Source organism: Doryrhamphus excisus, linkage group LG10 (assembly GCF_037039965.1).
Source record: "Doryrhamphus excisus strain RoL-2023G ecotype Guam linkage group LG10, RoL_Dexc_Guam_v1.1, whole genome shotgun sequence".
Classification (NCBI taxonomy): domain Eukaryota; kingdom Metazoa; phylum Chordata; class Actinopteri; order Syngnathiformes; family Syngnathidae; genus Doryrhamphus; species Doryrhamphus excisus.
In genome coordinates this window covers 20,977,498-20,997,987 of record NC_136366.1, presented here as the reverse complement: position 1 = coordinate 20,997,987, position 20,490 = coordinate 20,977,498, and the positions used below count along the sequence as shown (strand labels likewise).

Here is a 20,490-nt window from a genome sequence, read left to right as displayed (position 1 = left end):
TCGCAAGGATTCGGCAAGGCAGACAAACGAAAGAGTTTCATGCTGTTATATGTCTTGAAAACACACACACGCACGAGTCTCAAAGGAGTGATGGAATAGATGAGAGGATCCACCACGAGCCTGAAGGGCTAAATAAATATTGACTTGAATGAATGAGGGCTGACGCAGTACATAAAAAGGCACCATGCAACACACACACTTTCACAAACATCCACGCCCTCAAAGTCTCCTAATCCATAAATTAAAATCTGCACATCGTTCTACTTTTCCAACCGTATACGCCAACAAAAACTGGAATCATTGTTAATATTTATAGTTTTGTAATAATAGCATAATGAAAGGTGTGTGTGTGTGTGCCTCTGGAAACTGAAAATTCTAAAAATCATGAAAAATTATTAAAGAAAACACGTTGTAAGCTGGTATATAATATTGTACACAACAAACGCGTTACTCCAGCTCTCCCTGGAACGTCTTTACGAGATGCTTGGTGTTAGGCAATGTGGGTCGAGACTACAGAGGATGAATTCAGGTCTGACGTTTGACACCAAAAAATGATGGCTCTTTTAATTAACTACACGCAGAAAGCTGCGTAAGCCAGAGCAGAGCCAAGACGTCCTCTTTTTCGGTGTTTATTTACATTGAGACCAAAAAGGGGTGCGATGAAATGATGCAACTCCAAGAAACAAGTCAGTTTCTTGGAAATGAAGTCATTTTTTAAAACTGGCCATATAAGAATTTAGGAGGTATATATGCAGTAGGCCACCACTGATTTTATTGTTTTAATTAAGATTTTGACAAACTAAAGTGGTAAATAGGAAGCCATTGCACCATGGATCGAGCGCCAGGAGTTTTCAATAATGGCCCGATTGACGGACATTTTTGTAAATGTATTTTTTGCTGCGCATTGCCTTGGTAAATACGATTAACAGTCTTCAGGGCCGGCAAATGTGGAACATGCCGCTGCAGACACGTCCTGCTAAAACATCATATAAAGGTGGCTCAAGACTTTTGCATAGCACTGTACCCAAGTGCACCACTATTGCCGAAACATTTCTCCTCAGTTTACCTCATGAATTATGCAAAAAAAAAAAAACCAACAACAAAAAACACTTTCTACAGTATCTAGGCTTGTATCATTATGTGCACATGCTACATACGGAAGCAACAAACTAATGATTACATTCAAATTCAACTGTTTGGCTTAGTTCATGCATGCACATGAATGAGTATCATTCGTGTAACACATATTCAAAAGGTAATGGCCCATGCATGCACCAAATCATTTCCAGTCATTTTTGCACACATGGAATGATGGAGGAAAGGCTGACAGATTAAGTATGGTACATAAAATATACTTCATCTTACTACTTCATCTCTTCATCTACTTCATCAATATACTTCATACTATCATGAAAAATATCTAATATCACTCCGAGTACTTCCTCCCACATTCCAAAAAACGACTCCAAATTGTCCATAGGTATGAATGTGAGTGTGAATGGTTGTTTGTCTATATGTGCCCTGTGATTGGCTAGCGACCAGTCTAGGGTGTACCACGCCTCTCACCCCAAGACAGCTGGGATAGGCTCCAGCAACTCCGGCGACCCTCGTGAGGATAAGCGGTAGAAAATGAATGAATGAACATCATAAAGTTCAAAGAGAGGGGACACGCCCACAAATATTGGCTGCTCTTTTTGTCCGAACCGATCGACTGGACCTTATTTAAGAATGAGGATTACTGAATGATCGTGGGGGCCATGAATAGGAATAAAAGTGAGGAGGAGTTCTCGTTTTATTACACTGTCATTGAATTATTGAATGTAATGTTGTATTTTCATGACTGCATTTTATGTCCTTCATTTGTGAAGCAGAATGACCGTTTTTACCTTTGAGGATCCCCATTATTCATCTCTGAATGTTTATCTATTAGTTTAAGCCAACCCTAATGATTAATGATGACTTAGTGCTGGCTTTATCGCGGTCACTTTATTTATTTAGTTGGTTTGACTTTATTATTTGGGCCTGTATGATGCTCCCTTTGTTAATTAGCCAATCAGTCTCTGTCTGCCATTCCTAATTGTCTTCCTCTTGTGCTGTTGTGTCTCCCAATTAAATTCTGACCACAAAAGGTACAACTTATTGATTTTTCTACAGAGAAATATGCAAATTTGAGATGCTGGTTTGATTTAAGCGAGAGGGCCTGACAGCCTTGGTTTTTGAGCAAACAGTGCCCTCTGCTGTTGTTCGGGTGTAAACAACTATGGAATCATATGAATAATAAAAAACATTCGCTGTATGTGTTTATTACCCTGGTTTTTGCATTGAGCATGTCTTATTGTGATTCTGATTCTGGTTTGGAAGCGCTTAACCGCTATAAACGAGGGATGACTGCATGTATGTCAATCAAAACCCAAACTCCCCACCACATCTTATACAACATATACATATTTAAGAGTGATATAACAATTTCAGTGCCTTGTTTATTGAAATTCAGACCAGGGATGGACGGGCAGAAAATATATAAAAGCTCATTCATCATGTCAAATACATCAATTATGAAACAAAATAAATGAAAGAATGCGTCCAGGCTGTGTGAGACATTGTGATTGTTTTTTTTAAGTTGCCTTGGTTTGATTTAGATTCTGTATACAGTCAAATACAGTGGTACCTTGGAGAGCGTCATCAATTCAGACTCTAACCAAAACGGATGTTAACTGAATCCATTTTTCCCCACTAAGAAATCATGTAAATCCATTCTAGAAAGCCAAAAATGTCAACACAAAGCATTCTTACAGTTTTACAGGCAGGAAACAAACTGAAATATATATAAAGATGCATACAGGAGGAAAGGAAGTGCAAAAAAAACATTTGAAGTCACTTTTACCTTCAATGAAGACGTGATCATTTACATTCCAAAAGACACAATATCGCAGCGAGATAAATCACCGCCATTTTCCTATTTTGCCATGAGGATCTATTTCTTGAACTCTTCTCACTCCAATAACCCAACATTATCCAACTCTCAATATCAACCGATACCAGTGCTGATGTGTGTAACATCACATATATTTTTGGTATTGTCTTAAAGTAACAATACTTTTGTTTTGTTGGCTACTCCGCTTCAAAAACGTGTTGTTTGTTAACATTTTACAGAGTCAACTGCTGATGACATTGTAGACGGGCGATGTAACGTAGCTTATTTCTGTTTGCCATTTTGTTAGCTCGCGAATAAGATTCCAACATGGAAGGCAGTTTGTGGTAAAAAATACATTTACAACACAAACTGGCACAGTGTATTAATATCAACAATACGTGCTCCGGAGAATGAAAATTTTGTACATGAACTGGCAAACAGGTTAACCGGGGTTCCTCTGTACTCTTTCACCAAAAACTGTACAGTCAACTGTACTACAGTATACCATTACCTTCCCTTTGTTCTTGTCTTATTTTATAATGCTCATCTGGTAGATTCCATAACTTCTCTGCAGCCTTAAAAAAGCCAGGCAAGAGGGCATAAAAGACAGAAAAATGTGCATTTTGCTAGTGGGGCAGTGTTACCTGTTCAGGAGTGAGGTCTCTCTGCTCCTGGGCGAGCATCTCATAGCCCACCATGAACTTCCTCACTGTGGCCGAGCGCAGAAGAGGAGGGTAGTAGTGAGCATGCAGCTGCCAGTGGGAGTTGTCTTCCTTTAAGTGGGGCCCGGTAGGAGCTCCTAGGGAAAAAAGGAGGGTGGCGTAAGACAGGAGATAAACAATTTCGCTCAATCAAAGGTTTTTGCATCTCTTTCTGAACGTCGATGACGCCTTGCTCTAATCGCTTGAGAATCAGTCCCAAAAATACGAACAGTGATTTTCCAATGCAAAGTACTGCCAAGATGTCTTGTTTTGTGTACACTGTCTCGGTTACAGTGCCCAATCAAAGCATCCACACGTTGGTGACTCAAGGCTTTGTGGAAATAGTGGGCTGTTTAGGGGTGGGACACTATATACAAAATCCTTTATAGCGGCCTATTGGCTGCACGGCGGACGAGCGGTTAGCGCGCAGACCTCACAGCTAGGAGACCCGAGTTCAATCCCACGCTCTGCCATCTCTGTGTGGAGTTTGCATGTTCTCCCCGTGCATGCGTGGGTTTTCTCTGGGTACTCCGGTTTCCTCCCACATTCCAAAAACATGCTAGGTTAATTAGCCACTCCAAATTGTCCATAGGTATGACTGTGAGTGTGAATGGTTGTTTGTCTATATGTGCCCCCCGCCTCTCGCCTGAATACAGCTGGGATAGGCTCCAGCACCCCGGCATCCGGATTAATGACAAGACCCGAGGTTCCACTGTATTTGTTCTCTCTCCAACTCTGCACTACACATTTCACAGCACAACCAGAGTGAGTGGTGGGAAAGCTAATTAAGAATATGCATCACCGAGAGAAAACAAGCTCATTCATCTCTCTTGCCATTCACACAGCATGCCTGAACCACTTTGTTCATTAAATCTTTAAGACTAAAGACCAGAAATAGACCCACCGCCTCATCACATCTGAAAGAAGACATTGTTGCTGTTAAGTTATACTTCATACCATGTTTGCCAGTGAAAAGGAGGTTGGGGGTATTTTGTAATTCAATGTCTTCTAAATATCAAGACCCATTTGTTTGTTGGAAGTATTTATATCCTCACATTTAATCCAGAGGATTATAAATTACCCTGTAAATTACCACCGAAGGCCAAACAACCCATTCCAGGACACAGGTTGAACTTTTCTATCATTGGAAATAATTTAAATTGAATTAACCTCTTCTAGTGTTAAAGTGTTGCCATAACAACACCTGAGCAGGTTACTCTTGATTATTTCACATTTGCATAATTAATAATAGCAATAATAGTAATAATACTGTGATTGGCTGGCGACCAGTTTAGGGTGTACCCCGCCTCTCGCCCGAAGACAGCTGGGATAGGCTCCAGCACCCCCTGCAACCCTCTGAATGAAATGAATCAATGAGTAATTAATAATAATTTGCTTTGGTTACAAATTGTTTACTCCCATGTATTTATTTTTTTTCATAAACATGAAGTGAATATTTGTGGAAGGATGGCAGTGACAAGCACCTTCCAGCTCACACACGCCCCCACTCCTCCGCATGTAATATTTCTATGTATGTTATTGTTTTTAATTAGCGAGATGCTTCCATTAAAAGGCAGTAAGCAGGTTGCAGAAGGTCATGGTGTGTAATAAACGTTGGCCACTTGCTGACAAACAAAAACTGGCAGGCGCCATGATCCATCTGCCGTCTATCTCATCTATTTTTAGTTGAAAATATGAAAAAAAAAACAAATAAAAAACATACAGAAAATACATTTATAATTCAGTTCATTGGACAATTAAGTTTTAGAGTGCTTTAGAAAGTAGGACATTTCTAAAAAATAAAAAAGATGTCCCAAAAACTGAAGTTTAATTATGCTTGTTATGTTTGATTGGCCCACAAGTAAGACTACTTTCATTTTCATCAAGCACGAAAAACATTGATGCTCAACAGAATCATTCCCATTTTATGTCGCCATGTCTTTCCCCCCTGATCTGACGCGTGTTGAATTTGAAGATACCTGAAGGAAAATGTTAATACACAATCTTGTGAAAACTCTTTCATCAATATTATGTAGCACATAACCTTTCATTTAATTACTCTCGGCTGTACGTGACCTGAATCGCTGTCTGTACTAAGAGGTATAGGCAACGAGGTGATTAGGGAAAGGACACAAACGAAAAGAATAAATCTCCAGAGACACTCCACAGCCAATTTGGTCTGACCTGAAACAACTATAGACGACTTGAGGGTGGCAGCAAAGAAACTAATGGCTGGGAAAAGACAGAGGAACCAAATGGAAGGCACAGAAAAAGTTCTTTGTTTAATTGTATTGTATGTGATTTGGATGCATTTGTATCATGAAATAAATGTTCAATATGATATTTGTTTTATTTCCCCATTATCAAAATAGGAAAATCTGAGATGCTGTAGAATATTACTGAATGTAAAGTACAAAAAGTCATCTTTTCCGCTTTAACAAACACAAAGTTTAAGGCAAACATCCCATTCTGTAAAGCTATTCACCTTCCTTTTCTATAGGAGTATTTGCCAAAGTGTGTTCCTGTTCACTGCAAATCACATAATTACATTCACACTCGAATGAATTATCCATTTTGGGCATTTACCACTCATGGAGAATGATATGGTGAGTGAGCAGTGAAGTGTCCTAACTCAGCAGGGTGTAGCGGCTGCAGAAATTTGCCCTGCAACATTTAACACTTGACTATTGAGCCATGATGACACTTGCTCTCTACTCCGTCAGCGCATCACTGCACTCTGCTAACCTTTGTTCCGCTGCGGGCCGCCCCCCCACCACCCCCCCCTCCGAAAGGCGTTTTCTCCGACAAGCCCTCACACTGGGTATTTCCCTCGCTGCCTGTTTCAGTGCAGATAAATATCAAGCACAGCCTGAGCTTAGATTCACGGGAGCAACAGCTGCCGGGGTGGTAAACACTATCCTGAGCACAGCTTCCAGACTTTTGGGTATCATAAATACACAAGCTGTCGCTTCTCAGCAGTCCGGCATTCATTTCCAAAGTCTGAGACAAGAATTTACTGGCTGAGTGCTATGCAAATAGCCTCTTGCATGTTTGAAAGACTTTATAGTGCTAATTTTGACATAACAATATCAACACTGTCATTCAAAACTTCAATACAAATTCAACATTTATTTTTCAATTTGTCTTCTTGTTTAATTATATTTTTAAAACGTGTTGAGGGCCCATAAAAAAAAGTTGTTTTTTACAAATGGCCCCCAGACCGCACTTTGGACACCACTGCATGATTGGAAGACGTTAACTAGCAAGGGGGTGTACCATACCTCTTAAAAGTGCCTTGCATTATGAAAATACTATGCAAGAAGCAATAGGCATACAGACCTCCACGCTCTGGAGTTCAGTAAATAGTCCAGGATCAACTTTAAAGGATGTTAATAAGTACAATCTGAAAGACGTGGCAAGCTCTCAACCAAGGTTGACCAATTCCACCTCCTGTATTTAGATTGAATGACTGATGCTTTTGCTGTTTGATTTACCAGACATGTCTTCCTTGGATAGGCACATGAAAGAAAGAGCAAGAAATGAAGGTAAACGTAAAGAAGGTGCAATGAGTACGGACCCACAGCTCAGTAACTTCAACTGAGCGGACCATCTGATGTTGACAAAAGCGACATGCCTTTCTTTGTCCTTTTGGATCAACTCCTGTCTGCGGAATCATCTTAAAGTCTCTGAGAGACGCAGATTCCCTGCTAATGCCATCATCCTGTGCTGTCAGCTTGAGAACAGGCAGAGAACAGCGGTACCGTTTGAATCTTTCTCCTTCAGCTTCTTATTTCTCAATGCAGCCTTGTTCCCTTGATCCTTTGTTCCTCCCCCGGCATCATCTACTTGTAAGCTTATGGAAGTGGCCTAATACCCGCTTCTGTGGTTACGATGGTGGCTGGCCAGTTTTAGAGCGCTACGTTGATATTTGAGATTCTCTTGCTATCCATCCCCAAATGTTCTCAACTGGCTTTAGATCAGGGGAACACACAGGATGGTCCAAAGCAGTGAGCTCCTTCCTCTGGAAGAAGACCTTTGTCGGGGTGGCACAGTGAAGAGCAGCGTTGAAAAAGCCAGTAATTGACCACACAGAGGACGGCTTTCAATCTGGAGGGATAGCCAGCCGCCGTTTGACACCCCTGCACGACACAAAGCTCCACTGGAGGATTATGGTGGCACCTCCTCCTCTACTGTGCCGTGTGGAAATCATCTAAGGTGGGATCCCATTGCATTTCGAAGCTCTACTTAGAATTTCCTTAGGATCCAACAGCGCAAAATGTAAATTCTTGCAATATTTCAACTGGTCTTAACATTTTAATCAGGAGTGTACAGTGCTGAGAGGAAAGTTCTAAGCAGTCACTTTATGGGTAAAAAATATCATCCTTTTGTAATTTATATTACGTCGTTACCAATATCCTGAACTTTACACCCTTCACCTTTAAATATGCTAATGTGTCTAATAATGATATACGGTGCACTTCAACTAAACACTTAAAAGGACTTCAAATCATTTTTTTTTTTTTACATTAGACCAGCTACTTGGTATTCACATGATAATTAACCAATAATTAAGTGGGCAAACGGTCAGTTGATAGGAGTTATTTTTAAATATTCCGACAGTAATGTAATGCAATCACTCGCCTTTACTGCGCTTTACTGCTACTTTCACTTAAGAGTAGTCTCAGGCTTTTCCAGACTCGTGTTCCATTTCTTTCAGTTTCTCATTTTCAGAAGTTAAACCTTTAGGAAACTTCTGAACTTTATACATAACTAAACTAAATTCACGTGGAGCTTTTATTCTCACCGTGCCAGCCCATGGAGTAGGGAAAGGACGACTCAAACAGATTGTCGTACTTGGTCAGCAGTCGCTTCATAATGTCCGCCAGACCTAACAAACAGATCACAGAACACATAATGAAGCGAGCACGTAAAAGGATACTGGAACTGATTGCATTGCATTGAGAGAAGGAAGCTAAATGGACCGCTATAAATGGACAGCCAAACTGCGGTACGTACTTTCCCTTTCCTCTGTGGTCAGTTCACTGATTCTGAGGACATGTCGCCGTGGTAACAGTAGCAACTGGTAGGGCCACGTTGCCCAATAAGGAACCACTGCCAGCCAGTCAGCGTTCATCACCACCAACCGCTCCTAACAGAAGAAAATTTGGACAATAAAGTCAATATATATCTTTTTTTATTTTAAATTGTATGCTAACGGAAAAAAGGTCACAATTTTATGAGGATAAACTTGTAATAGTCCATCCATTTTCAGTACCGCTGTGATCACTAGGGTGCTGGAGCCTATCCCAGCTGTCCTTGGGCTTTTTCACCTGCAGTATATCACATCCATACAGTCATGATAATGCAACATAATTATTCAGGGACAAATACTAAACAAGGGCTGCACGGCGAATCGGTGGTTAGCGTGCAGGCCTCACAGCGAGGTGACCTGAGTTCCAATTCCACCCTCGGCCATCTCTGTGCGGAGTTTGCATGTTCTCCCCGTGCATGCGTGGGTTTTCTTCGGTTCCCTCCCACATTCCAAAAACATGCTAGGTTAATTGCCGACTCCAAATTGTCCATAGGTATGAATGTGAGTGTGAATGGTTGTTTGTCTATATGTGCCCTGTGATTGGCTGGCCACCAGTCCAGGGTGCTGATAGGCTCCAGCAACCCTCTCAACCCTCATGAGGATAAGCGGTAGAAAATGAATGAATGAATGAAATACTAAACACTGTAAATAACTGTCAAGACGCACAATATAGTCGACACAATCACATCGGGTTTGATTTAAAATAGACAGGAGTTGCTGAACAACAAAACTGCTGCAAAACAATAAAGACTGCATATTAATAAAGATAAGGACTTGTACTTGTGTCATATATATTTCTGTGTAATGTAATGGTTGCATTATAAACACAATTTTTCCCGACCTTATTCAATCTCAAGTTAAACATTCTTTTCTTTAACCTTGCACCTTCCACACTCCTTTCCAATATCTGTTCTCCTGTGACTGTAAGCGGATTATAAAGCAGCAGACGAAAGCTAGAATACAAATGAATGGAGAAGGGACAGAGAAGAAAGCACCCAGGCATGCAGGAAGCGGACGATGTCCTGAAACAGACTCATGGCATATCACAAATGGCCCCAAAAAGTTTTATTCAATTAGCTCAGAAAGTTTTGCTTTCAAAGTCAAGGCCATCACAGGGGAGTCAAACCTCAATTGAAACTCCTTCAAGTACTGCAGCGTGCCAATTTATGGTCCTAACCTCGGGTCAGACAGACAGGAGCAAATAGGGAGGGGGACACTGAAGACACAAACACACACACACACACACGTACAGGGCAGGCTGGAAAACACTCGTACACTCATCCTCCACTCTAATTTTATAAAGGTCAGCCCCCATGAGTGCCTGTCTAAGACATTCAAGTGTCTGCACTCCTCCGACTCCAACCCCTATAGCTCTACGCACACAGAGGATCATTGTTGTAACCAATCAGATGGTACTATTCTTTAATCTCAGATAAGTCTGCTAGCATCAGATGTCCTTACTTTGGCTGTGCATTTTAATGAAAATCACCTTCGGCCAAATCTACAGTTCAATGGACGCAACCGCAGCCTGACAAGTTAATTCTCCGGCCCTCGTAGACTTGTCATGAAGTCTAATGTTCATAAACGTCAAAACCTGTCATACAAAAAGAAACACCTCAGGAAAACTTGTTCCCAAGCCACCGTCATCTTTCAAAACAGAGAAACTTGGTACAGTTTATCCATGGATAAATGGATAAACAGACTTTTTACCACACTTTATTCATTCCGTTCAGCCAAAGAGATGACTCACTTAGGGGGGAAAGGGAATAAAATACTCCTCTCCAGACAGAACTCAAGTAGACTTCTTAGTCCGCGAGTGAAGTGGCCAATCAACTTAATGGCTCCTTTGCTATTTCTTAAAATATGTGATAATCATACAAATGTCATCATTTGAACATTTTGGATGGAATTACGAATGTTATGAAGTAGGGGCATATCAGGGGTGTCCAAAGGGGAAGGAGTTGCAATCTAACAAGAATAAGTTATATGAATAAATTAAACTAATACTACTAATACAGTAAAACACATGACTAACCTACTATATATCACAAAGCTGAGATATATAATAATAATAACAATAATACATTTTATTTGTATAGCGCTTTTCAGAGTACTCAAAGACACTTTACAGTGACGAAAAAAATAGAGTTGAGTAAAAGATGCATTAAAATAGAACATCCATACATTCATTCAGAGCTAAAAACAAGGCTAAAAATGGGGCACAGCTTATGTCATTTTTAGCATATCTGCATGTGTTGCTATACAAAATATCAAGGTTGGCCCTTGCATTATTTTTCACTATGTGGCCATTTGTGGAAAACGTTTGGACATCCCCAGGCTATATGAATAAGTGTGAATGATTTTTGCAATGTAAACTGCAACCTGTCTGATGAAGGTCAAATGGACAGAAACGTGATCTAAATAAACTAATGAATGAGAGCGACACAGTGTGCGGGAACCTCTTTTTGAACTGCGATGTAAACTGAGAAATGAAAGAAAAAGCCCTTGGCATAAGATACCAAGAAATGACTATGTGTTAAAGCTGCATCTTTCATGTGTGCAACGTGCTACATGTTGACTTAGACACCCAAACTTCCTCAAGGTTGCTGTTGCTCTTCACACATGATTGGTGAATTGCTAAAAACACACACAAAGTATATCTTCTTAATCTGTGCACATGTCGAAGATGGATGCCGCAGCGTGATGCCAATGAGCATTTCTGCTGCCCCATCACACGCTTCACTGACTGAAAAACAGGCAGAGTGCACTGGTGGAAGACGGGAAGTGGAGGTGTAACAGAATGACACCAGGAAAAGGGTGGAAGAAGATGGATGAGGGGAAAATGGAATACTGTGATACAGAAGTTTCATTTAGAAAAAGGTCAAGAACAACTGGACTTGGTAAGTATTATCCTTGACCAAACTGGAAAGTGGAAAAACCATCAGTATGTGTTCCTGACGTAAAGAGGTTCCATGGCCCCGTGTTTGCTGTACAGTACCTTTTTCTCTGTTTCTTGCTTGGCGTATTGCAGCAGCAGCGGCTCTTTGTGTTTCTCGTAGAACGCTCTCTGACAGCGATCGGATAGTGCTGGCTCATTTGGCAGGAAGTTGCTCGCCCATACCTGCAATGTGACAGGAAGTAGGACAAAAATGGACAAGCAAGCAGTCGTGAAGGCGGAAAAGAAAGTGCTAAATAAGGTGAAATCGTGCACCAACTGACATGTTGGTAGGCAGTGCATACAGGCATGTGGAGACAATAAGCATACATAACTGAGGTCAACACTAGCGACTCACCAGGCCACACACATGCAAAAAAAACCAGAGTTGATCTGAATCTGGTGTGTTTGGTATGCACAACTCCCCCTCCACCCCCACTGTGATTCTTGATGACTACATTTAATGAGGTTATTCATCAATACTGCTTAATCAATGTGTTTTGACCACATTCATTTTATCCCTCCAGGCTTGTTAAATGTGTGTTCCTTGCCAGAGATGAGCATCTATTTATTTCAGCAGGGTGAAAGCTGAAGACACTGTTGACAGAACTAATCAAAAGACTCCATCACAGTTAACTGACTTTCATTACCTTGAAGTTAAAAAAAGATTCATGCCGTCCGCAGAGTTTCACTGTAAGTGAACACAGCATAGCTACGCTATTTTTTTAAAGGCATGCCATCGACCCAGATGACGTTCAAGGAATGTTCCTAATGCCAAGTTGTGAGTAATTCTGTTTTATTTTTGCTTATTTTTTCTACTATGTGTGTGTAAAGGTGAATATAGGGGTGTTATTTCATGTCTACTGTGCTTTAATAATGGTAAAAACTGCACTGAGAAGGCCATGAACAGGTTTTGCATGGGCCAAATACAAAAATATTCAATTTATCACTATCGACTCCAGCTGCATGGCGGAAGAGTGGTTAGCGCAGAGACCTCACAGCTAGGAGACCCGAGTTCAATCCCACCATCTCTGTGTGGAGTTTCCATGTTCTCCCCGTGCATGCGTGGGTTTTCTCCGGGTACTCCGGTTTCCTCCCACATTCCAAAAACATGCTAGGTTAATTGGCCACTCCAAATTGTCCATAGGTATGAATGTGAGTGTGAATGGTTGTTTGTCTATATGTGCCCTGTGATTGGCTGGTGACCAGTCCAGGGTGTACCCCGCCTCTCGCGGTATAAGCGGTAGAAAATGAATGAATGAAATAGTTGGTGAAAATGTGCTTATCACAGTCGACTCTGAAATCAAGTGACTGTGATAAACGAGGGACGACTGTATATCTGTAAATGCTGATGTTCAACCAGCTCTATAAACACATTATAACAGGACTGTCTGCGAATGTAGCTTGTTGTTACAAGTCCACACAGCAGACGACATAATACTGTAATGCTGCTCTTTAGTCTATAACCACATTCTGTAAAAATATATGCTTTAATCATTATTAAGTAGACATTTGTATTTAGTACAACTCATTATATATAAACTTCACATTTGAACCAAGTAAACCCCATGATGCAGTGTGCAGGTCTTAAGTCGAACACTGCCCTCTGTTGACAAGGTCTAGATATTGACGTTAGAAAAGTACATGACTTTATACCCTGATGCAGGGTCTAGTGCAGGGGTGGGCAAACTTTTTGACTGGCGGGCCGCATTGATATGACAAAATGTACGGGGGTGGGGGCAGACTATATATTTTACACGTAACAGTCCACCTGGTAAAATTGTCAGGCAATCTGCTATTATTAGTTATTATTTTATATTTATATTTAAATATTTAAAAAAATAATAAAATTTTATAATAATTACAATAAAATTAAAATAATGATTATTATATTATTATTATGTAAAATATGCAAATATAACAATAATATTATATATAATTAATATAATAATTAGCATTAATATAATAATTATAATAATCATAATAGTTCTAATAATAATTATAATAATCTAATAATAATAATTATTATTATTATTATTATTATTATTATTATGTGCTTGTGTCCCTTTTTTCAGGAGCACTTTGTAAACAACAGACCATGTCAAAAAAGGAAATTGATAAAACCATCAAAAGGTTGGCTCAGGCCATGATGCCAGGTTGTATGTTGAGTTTAAATGAAATACTTTGGAAAGATTGGGCGGGCCGTATTCAAACACTTGGCGGGCCGGATGTGGCCCCCGGGCCGTAGTTTGCCCACCCCTGGTCTAGTGCTAAATGTCAGATTTAAAATATAAGAATGCAAGCATGTGAACAAGAAGTGCTTATTCATATTATCAGTATTGATATCTCACATTGCTGTCAAGCCCAAATAGGTGTTAGACTTCCAACCATTGACACAAAATATCAAGTCAAATACCTGACAGTGAGGATGTGGATTGGAGCAACCCATCATAGCGCCTTTATTTTCAAAGATCTAAAGGGAGAAGATGCATCAGGGAAGTTGTAATATGTTATTTACTGTAGAAAAATAACACAAATTATGTATATTACAGGGATGTCCAGAGCCACATTTTTGTGAGTGTGTGTTACTGAACGGATCCTGTTCCTTTTTTTTTTTTTTTTTTTATGTAATGAAAACTGTACCTGAACCCAGGGGTAAGTGGCACCGAGTTCTTCCACCAGCTCCGCCCACTTGTCAATCACCTTGACAACCTCTTCTTTGGTCATGAGGGGGAGTGTGACATCAGACCAGGGATGGAAACACATGACCTTACTAAGAATGGGGTTGGGGGGGGGTATGAGAGGAGAGATGTCAGATAGCAGGGATGTGTTGCTGCATCACCATATTTTTTAAAAGTGCATCCTACACTTTTTTTGTCTTAGGGTGTGTGTCTATTATTCATAAAAACATTTTCCTGTTGTTACCAGCGTGATGAATAAATTATGTGTTAGTTGCTGGGTTTGCCTAGGAATCATGCTCATGCGTGTGGGAATGGCCTGTTAAAAAATGAAATAAATAAAACAATTGAAGACGGTTTCTATGTTCCTGCTTCTCAAAAGGCAGGATACTTCTTGAAGAGAAGAGTCAAAACCAAATTTGTTTCCAGTACTGGTGCTGTTCAAACTGACGAACACGAACATGCCTTACGAGTTGCTCTCTGCTGAATAAGACAACTTTTTTCATGTCTAACGTGGAAGAATTCTATTCTCCTTCATGTAATAAACCGCATAAAGGTCACTCATCTGAGGCTGTAGGCAACCTCCTGGTTTTTATCGACTGGACAAGATGGCAGTACAGCGTTCGAACAATGCTCCCTCACTCTACTACAGTTTTTCAAAAATATATGACTAAATCCTTGCTGCTTTGTGGTTGAATGGGCCTTTTTATTAATGAAAAAATGAGCAAAATACAAGCAATTTGCCTAAATTAACAATTTTTCCAGCATTAACATGGTTAAATGTACTAAAATACAAATACAAGGCACTCAGAAGACATTATTAGAGGGCTCTAATATTGTAAAAAAAACATATTTGGAAGATCATAAACAGGTTTTCTATGCTGTAACTAAGTAATAAGGACTTCTCCTTGTTAAAAACAATATTCACTTATCACATCCGGGTCTGGAACCAGTTAACCGCCATAAGTGAGGGATTACTGTAACTCGGATGACGTTAAGATGCCGTGTGACTCGGTTGTCGTATCATTGAGCCTTTAGTATTGAAAGTGGAAATGACACCCACACAATGCACTGCAGCACAGAGGCCAAGATGGCAGCCAAATGCAGGTTCCTGTTTGAGGAAGGAAGCCTAAGTTCCTGTCTTGATATGCATCCATTGTGGTTTTCTGCTGACATAAAAGAGGCTGAGATTGAACTAATTGGATTAAATTAACACCAAATAAACTCTAATTACGATGCCGACCATTCTGTTGGGATTGAAGGTATTAATTAAAGTCATTACAAATTGTATTTTTGTCTCTCATGTAGCCTTCTTTGTCACTTATCTAAAAAATTAATAAATAATTAATCACATCGCATTTTGTCGCTTTGCTAATTGGTTGTCTGAATGTTGCTGCACAGCCCCAACTTTTTTTTTTTTATTCCAACTTCCTTTTCTCTTTGCCACAACAAACGTATGCGATGTGAGCACAAACATGCACGCCAGCCTGCGCGTGGTGAAAATGAAAAGACACCCATATCCAAAAAGAAACACTTGGCGGCAAAGAAAACTTAACATCAATGCGAGAAAAACACGGCAACATTCAAACTATCTGTGCCTCATTATCTGCTGTGTGTGTGTGTGTGTGTGTGTGTGTGGAATATGAACACTTCATTGAGGTTTCAAGCGGCACATAGTAGTGATTTTAATCTATTATTTAGTCTCGACTCTCCTGCCAGATACAATCATCCCTGGAATGGCACACACAGGAGCATTTTTAAAGATGTTTAATGTGTGAAGGATGGTCTCATATGTGTTTTCCCAGGTTGGGAGAGGAGGGAAACGTTCTCCTTTATTCGTTTAGGCTCGTGTAGGAGTGGCTATCCTGCCAAGCAGTCATTACTCACACAAAATGTCTGACAAAAGCCCCAACAAAAACTGGACGTGGCTTGTTTTGTATGCATGTGCAGTGCAAATATTGCTGCTGCTTTCTTCTGTTGGAGGCCCACAGGAAAAACAACACTAATGTAATGTGTGAAGGGTGTGACTGGGTGAGAGTTCAAATAGTCTAAGACAGAGGTGGAGAGATAGAGGGAACCTCAATAACTAAGATTTCAGAATAAATAATAACTATTTTTCTTACCACACCCCTCTGGCAGCTTTAGACTGGAACAGTGGATGTTGATCTGGGCCTAAAGTTCACAACACATTTGTGTTCAGTGCTTAAATCAGGGGTGAGCAGCATGGCGTGACTTTTTTCTCTCCAAAAAACGACAGCAAAAATGGAAAAAACTACTGTAATTATATGACAATAAAGATAAAAATATGTGGTCTACATCAGTCATGGTGTTATCACAACCGTGCAGTTAAAATATTCCGCTTTTATAATCAATTTACTTTCCCAAAAGCAAAAAACAAAAAGGACTAAATGAATGAAACACGCTCACCAGGATTCGGAGCATTTGGCTGGAGGGCAGGGAAGTCGTTTTCAAACACAAACGTGCTTTCATAATCTGGGTTCACCTGGTAAGACACAACAAATACAATCAGAAGAAGCCACGTCAAGACCAAATATTTCAAGATGAATCATAATTGTATGCATATGTTGGTTATTACCTCCAAATTGGCACGTGTGTTCCCTGGGCATAGTGGATTGTGAGGATCATATCTGGGTATATGCTCTTCAAGAGGTTTTTCCACCTGACCAGCCCAGGGTCTCTTCATGCGGTGGGCTGAGACCAGAACCCAGCTGTCCCTCAGAGGGTTATAACGCAGGTGTTGGTGATCTGAGGGTGCGTTTAGACCAGAGAATGATTATTTAACATGTTTAAACAAACACACACTTTTAACCCGGTGGCGCCTAAACACCCAAGGTTTGAATTAATGTACTGTATGATTAATACTACAGCACACACGCTTTCAAAAGCTGCCAACTGATTAATTGTATGTGCCTTTCAGACAACTTGATAAAGAACTCTTGTATAACAGCAAGGCAGTAATCCCATGACTTTAAATGCCAACTTGTTTGGACCTAACGCGGGTGATTTTCAATGCAGTTTTGGACCGACTTGTAATTCTGGGTGCGTTAACAACATGTTACTACAACTCCATACCTTTCGGATCAAAGTGGATTTCGGGGCCACTCATATTAACAACGATGTGTGTAGTCCCAAAAAAACAATTCAAGGCCCCCGAGCGTGTAAACGCTAACAAACGCCGTCGCCTACTTCCTGAAAAACAGGAGCGTACTATTATCTATCGACATTCACAGCAATCACTTTTAAACAACAACAGTTAGACGCTTGATAAGAATGTGGTCCGTACGTTTTTCAGAACATACAATTCAAACTAAAATATCATACGGTAAACTAAAAAAATCCATAAAAGAATTTATATTCCACTGCATACCCTTAAAGTGCCACCAAATGGAACAGTCTGAGAGCATTGCTGCCAACGATTGGTGAAAGGATTCCGTCCCGCCTCCACTAAACCCGGAAGTAACTGCCAATCCTTTGCAGGTGGTGCGAACCGCGCCATATTTTCTTCTTTTGGTGGACAAACCTGTTGCTGTACGTCTGTGTTGTCGTCCGGTGTCAACAATGGCTTTTTTCAGAACGTGTTTCAAACTGCTGGTGTTTGTTGGAATTGTCGCACTGGCCGTACTGCTGCTGAACCACTGGATGGCCACCAAGCAGTACCTTTTCGACAAAGACGAGGTTGCCAAATTGGCCAAACAGTACGCGGGTGAGTTCGAACATGGAAGCCGAACCGTTGATTTGTCCTCACACATCGTGTAAACTCGCGTAACCGTGTTGTAACCACAAAGGCTGGTACAGTTAGCAAGCGTACCCTCATTGTGTTGTACTCTTAGGGCAGGACCATGAGCAGGCCTACTCCAAACTGGTGGTCGAGCTCAGGAAGAGGTATGGACAACACTATTTTACGTTTAGAAAGCTTAAGAAATGGTTGTTCATTGTTAGTTCTGTAATTTTTTCACCTCACTCACTGGAAACCTCATTAGCTACACCAGCACAATCTAAGATCAATATGAGGTTTTTATACACAATGCAACTATATATTTGTATATAGAGAGAAAAGGCAATATATTACTATGCATATTGCTGTGTTTGCAGTTTACACCGTTGTGTCATAAGGAGAGCCGTTTGTAATATTCCTGTTATCTTATGTAACGCCTCAAGAAGGAGTAATATAAATAACTGCCTGATGCAACTGACTTGTACCCCACTGCAAGGTAAACTAAAATTAAAGCCTCTACTTCAGTGTCAATTATATCTAAGGAAATAATCTTGTGGTAAACATTCAGATGACAATCCAGAAGTCTTTTGTGTGGAATTGCATACAGTACTAGTTTAACAACCCCATGACACACCCATTTCTGTTATGCACTTAATCACAGATCTGCATTAGTCCGTAGAACAGGAGGCTTTATGTTGTGTTTTGTGTCCAGGTATCCCGGACACATCCTGCCAGATGAAGACCTGCAGTGGGTGTTTCTGAATGCCGGAGGCTGGATGGGAGCCATGTGTGTGCTCCACTCCTCGCTAACGGAATACGTCATCCTGTTCGGTACTGGGATCGACACATCGGGACACTCAGGTGAGTGCAGGAGAAGGGAGCGTGTGAGTTTATTGCATCCTGCACAATGTTCTCTGTCACCCCCTCTCTGATAGGTCGCTACTGGGCTGAGATTTCGGACACCATCATCTCTGGTACCTTCAGAAGGTGGACAGATGGAACCACCAAGAGTGAACTTTTCTATCCTGGTATGCGTTAACTTTACTGATGGGGTGTGTTTTGACACGGTAAAATTAGCTAGAAGGACCGACATGATTATCAGTGCAGCTATCCCCCTTTTATCACTGTAAATTGGTTCAGTTTTTAACATAATCAGAGCCCTCCCGACATGAACACCCCGATAGTGACCTTTACTCGTATTGCCCAATACAGTAGACGTAATAGCAGACAATAACTCATGCTCAAGTGTGTTGCTTTAAATATGTTCCGATGCTAGGGCAATAGAATAAATGAGTCAGAATAACTGGAGACTTAAAACCCCACCAGTGTGTTAATTTGCTCATGTCAACTCAGTTGTGTGCTGCTATCGGATGACGCTAATGCTACAGCAGCGGCATCACCTGCTTTTTTATTACTATTTGAGGAATGATCGTGTCGTCCTCTGCAGGTGACACTGTCGTGCACGGGATGGGCGAGGCCGCAGCCGTCCAGTGGTCTGCAGGGACTTGGATGGTGGAGTACGGCAGAGGTTTCATCCCGTCCACGCTGGCTCCGGCTGTGGTGGACACCATTTTCAGTACCCACGACTTTGTCACCCTGTACCACACCATGAAAGTCTGCTGGAAGGCCATGCTGTTGGAGATTGGAACCACGCTTGCCGAGGCCGGAGTGTTTTAAAGGCGAGGAAGGGCGACACACGGTTTTGACACCTGCACTGAGACAGTAGCATCACAATTTGTCGATGTGCTGTTATGTCTTTGATGTCTGGCAATGGAGTCCCATGTTACCAGATGATCGCTTTTTACTGTAAATGAAAGATCCTTGATAAGCTTGAGTTTATCCAACAACATCAAACTGCATCAGCACTAAAAAAAGGTGATTCTTTGTCTTTTTTAAAAATAGATGCAAGCACGCCCTCCTACATTTATCTTACACTAACAATAACTAACACTACAGGAGCATTCCTTTTAAAGCTCCCTCCAAAGCTGCCCAAGCAGACAATACAGCATTTGGTGCTCAAAAATCCTTCAACTACAATTGTTCAGTGTGACGTTCTGTTCTTTTTTTCTGTAATTGAAACATGCTGATGCTGGTTGCTGATCCTCATGCTTCCAATTATGTTGAGTGCTGGGATAGTGTTATATCTTTATGTTTATGTCTTTGTAAAGAGATGGTCTATATAACTTGCCAAATCCCATTCTGAAAAACTATTGCTACATTTCTCATCAGAGCATCTCATTTGTGTTGTTTATTTCCTCTAACAAGTCTGATTGTCTTATATCAAAATTTTTAACTGAATACATTCTCAAATATACTAAAGTTCTCAGATCTACCATGTCAGGTTTATATGGTTCATGTATGTATTGAAGGAATGATAAACGCTGTACCTTAAATGGTCATGAGCACATATGCAAATATACTTTTGGAAAATTAT

At 40.6% G+C, this 20,490-nt stretch overlaps 2 protein-coding genes across 4 annotated transcripts in view; one reads left to right on the top strand and one right to left on the bottom strand.

The window, feature by feature from the left end:
• Positions 1-17,552, bottom strand: part of galt (galactose-1-phosphate uridylyltransferase) — a 127,283-nt gene extending 109,731 nt beyond the window's left edge. For 2 of the 3 annotated variants that reach the window (XM_078794310.1, XM_058050787.2), the window contains exons 1-10: positions 17,414-17,552; positions 16,917-17,086; positions 16,748-16,823; positions 16,444-16,492; positions 14,286-14,415; positions 14,059-14,115; positions 11,706-11,828; positions 8,632-8,764; positions 8,420-8,503; positions 3,559-3,713 (exon numbers count right to left, since the gene is read on the bottom strand). In XM_078794310.1, the coding sequence (XP_078650436.1) occupies positions 3,559-3,713; positions 8,420-8,503; positions 8,632-8,764; positions 11,706-11,828; positions 14,059-14,115; positions 14,286-14,415; positions 16,444-16,492; positions 16,748-16,823; positions 16,917-17,086; positions 17,414-17,447 (1,011 nt within the window). In that variant the 5' untranslated portion in view covers positions 17,448-17,552. Of the gene's footprint in view, positions 1-2,867; positions 3,490-3,558; positions 3,714-8,419; positions 8,504-8,631; positions 8,765-11,705; positions 11,829-14,058; positions 14,116-14,285; positions 14,416-16,443; positions 16,493-16,747; positions 16,824-16,916; positions 17,087-17,413 lie in introns of those variants that run through there. The other variant, XM_058050863.2, reaches the window with a different exon arrangement.
• A 227-nt stretch (positions 17,553-17,779) lies between these two features.
• Positions 17,780-20,489, top strand: sigmar1 (sigma non-opioid intracellular receptor 1). The gene is made up of 5 exons (XM_058050935.2): positions 17,780-18,044; positions 18,172-18,223; positions 18,769-18,917; positions 18,992-19,084; positions 19,504-20,489. The coding sequence occupies exons 1-5, from the start codon at positions 17,900-17,902 to the stop codon at positions 19,731-19,733; spliced, it is 669 nt and encodes a 222-aa protein (XP_057906918.1). The 5' UTR covers positions 17,780-17,899; the 3' UTR covers positions 19,734-20,489.
• The last annotated feature ends 1 nt before the right edge of the window (position 20,490 follows it).

Excerpts from the sequence above, each read along its gene's own strand:
- sigmar1 (XM_058050935.2), top strand. The coding sequence starts at position 17,900 with ATGGCTTTTTTCAGAACGTGTTTCAAACTGCTGGTGTTTGTTGGAATT. Across the intron at positions 18,045-18,171 it reads ATTGGCCAAACAGTACGCGG|GGCAGGACCATGAGCAGGCC; the intron begins GTGAGTTCGAAC and ends TTGTACTCTTAG. Across the intron at positions 18,918-18,991 it reads CGACACATCGGGACACTCAG|GTCGCTACTGGGCTGAGATT; the intron begins GTGAGTGCAGGA and ends CCTCTCTGATAG.